We start from the raw sequence: 2,276 nt of genomic DNA on the forward strand, positions 1-2,276 counted from the left end.
AGAAGCCAAGCCATCCCGAATGAACTGCTACTCTGCCTGGCTTTTCGTTGACACCTTGGCTGTTTGAGTTCTTTTGTCTTCAGGGCTGCCTGCTTTCATTTGTTCTCTCCTGGGTGTTTCTCTTCCTTTGTTTCAGCAATTATTGAAAAGGTTTTAAAGAAACTTACAGTTTGTATATATTTTAATCCAATATATATAGTGTATAAAATCGGCATGGATGTAAGTAAAATGAATATTAGAAACTGTTACAAAAAGAAAAAATGACAAAGGAAAACTGAAAGGGAGAACTGAAAATGGGAAATTCCTCTGTACCAAAAAGGACCATCCCTATAAAAGAGCTCTCTCAGACCATGGAAGAAGAACATTCTCACTTGCAGCCTTGGGCAGTCTTTGCCTCATCTTCCAGGTAGCAGCCAGCATCAGCCCAGCTTCCATCATGAGCAACAGGTGGATCCTCCAAGCTGCATTCCTGCTGGGGTTTCTCTCCATAACCCTGTCCATCAACTACGAGGAGCTTGAGCGCACACAACGCAGCAGCAACTCAGCATGCCTGAAGCTCCTGGACCAGCTGGAAAGACGGTCCTGCCTTGGCCACACAGAATACTTCAAGTTCCCTATGGAGGTGAAGCACCCAGGACAGATGGAGAAGAAAGACGCTGCCTTCATCATCAAAGTGATGTTTGAGAATATCTTCATTGTCTTCAAAAACGATTCCTCCAGCACTGGGTGGAATGAGAGCATCGTTAGAGAGTTCTTGGGTAAACTCCATACTCAGATAGACAAACTGAGGAAAATCCTAAAGGAAGTGCCAGAGAACGAAAGACGGACATCAAGCAACTACCCAACCATTCGACATTTGAAGAGCTATTACGGAAGGGTGCGAAGGTTCCTCGAAGTCAAGGAGTTCAGCAGCTGCGCCTGGATGGTGGTCCAAGCAGAAATCCTTAAGAACTTTTCCATCCTTATAAGACTTACTAATATATTCCAGAACTGAAGACCTGTGAGTTGATATCTCTGAGACTGGACAATGGTTGCAGGCGATCTTTAGGCAACACAGTCTTGCCCTTGTGACTGGTTGTGAATGGATTGCATTTGAAAGGTCAAAGGAAGACTTTAATTTTTTATTAATTTATAAATTAAATTATTTTCTACTCTTTATTTAAAATTTTAACCTAGGAAAATAAAATATTTACTATATAAAAGTCAATATTGCATTACAATTTTTACTGATTTTTGTAGCCATCTATGTTAATAATTATTGGGCATGCTTTACAAGGTGTTCTTTGTATAGCGCTTGGAAAAAGCAATGTAGTTCCTGGCTCCCGACTTTGAGGAATTTAAAATCAATGAAAAGCACATGCATCACACAAGGTAAGAGATAGTGGGGGGAGTTAAAGCCTCTAAGGAAATGATTGTGGGATTGAAAAAGGAAGTGACAAGCAGGTGGTTCTGGAGTCAGAACCCGGTACCCGATGCTTCTACTTTATTCTTGGGGCTCTATGCTTATAAAGTTAGAACCTGGCTGGGCCTTGGGGTAGCCAGAGAAACACATCAGCTGTTGTATTTGCCCAAAAAGCCTTTGCTGTCAGAGGAAAGATTTTTTTCTAGTAGATTTACAAAATGTGAATGTGTCCATGCCTATAACTGAGAAGCCCTGAGTAACCCCTGGCATTTATTAAGTGTCTTTACCTTTCTCCTAATGGATTCTCAGGGAAGAGGGGGTATCTATCTATTCCCAGAGAAAGGTGTCAAAGAGAGAGAAGACCCTTTTTGACCCCAAAACCTGAGTAGTCTTGTCCTCCAATTGCCTTTCAGAATTCTCTGCTCCTGGCCCCTCATTTGTCCTTTTGGCTTCCCTCTGCTATGCAACTCTAGAGAGACATACTCTCAGGGCCAAATCCAAGGTGTATGGCTCAAATCATGTCTGGTCTATAAGTGGGAAAAAAGAAAGCATAAAAGAAAGAGGCATTCAGGGGAAACAAAGGACAATAGTTTCTCCAACTGTCCTGAGAAAAATCAAGCTTTTAAGGAACTCCTCTGATACTTGGCAACAGGCTAGAGTTTTGTCCCTGTGTCCAACCCTTGGGAACTTGAGTGTGTATGAGCCTTAACCACAAACAGCAGCTGTGTCTTGAGAGACCCTGATGTAATGGGCATGATGTGGAGCACCTATGGGCACAATTGATTCGATATCTTCCACATAAGCCCCTTGGATGGAAATAATATTGTTCCTTCATGTTCTAGGGCAGGCAGAAAACTAAGTCTCAAAAAGGTCT

The 2,276-nt window shown here is 42.1% G+C and overlaps 1 protein-coding gene across 1 annotated transcript; it reads left to right on the forward strand.

The window, feature by feature from the left end:
- The first annotated feature begins 436 nt into the window (after positions 1–436).
- On the forward strand, positions 437–994 carry Ifnb1 (interferon beta 1). Its single transcript, XM_048452947.3, has one exon. It carries the CDS (start codon positions 437–439, stop codon positions 992–994), a length of 558 nt encoding a protein of 185 aa, XP_048308904.3.
- The last annotated feature ends 1,282 nt before the right edge of the window (positions 995–2,276 follow it).

Source organism: Myodes glareolus, chromosome 3, assembly GCF_982192425.1.
Source record: "Myodes glareolus chromosome 3, mMyoGla1.1, whole genome shotgun sequence".
In the NCBI taxonomy this organism is placed as follows: Eukaryota; Metazoa; Chordata; class Mammalia; order Rodentia; family Cricetidae; genus Myodes; species Myodes glareolus.

What these genes read in the sequence shown, in the direction of transcription:
- Ifnb1 (XM_048452947.3), top strand. Translation starts at nt 437, where the DNA reads ATGAGCAACAGGTGGATCCTCCAAGCTGCATTCCTGCTGGGGTTTCTC.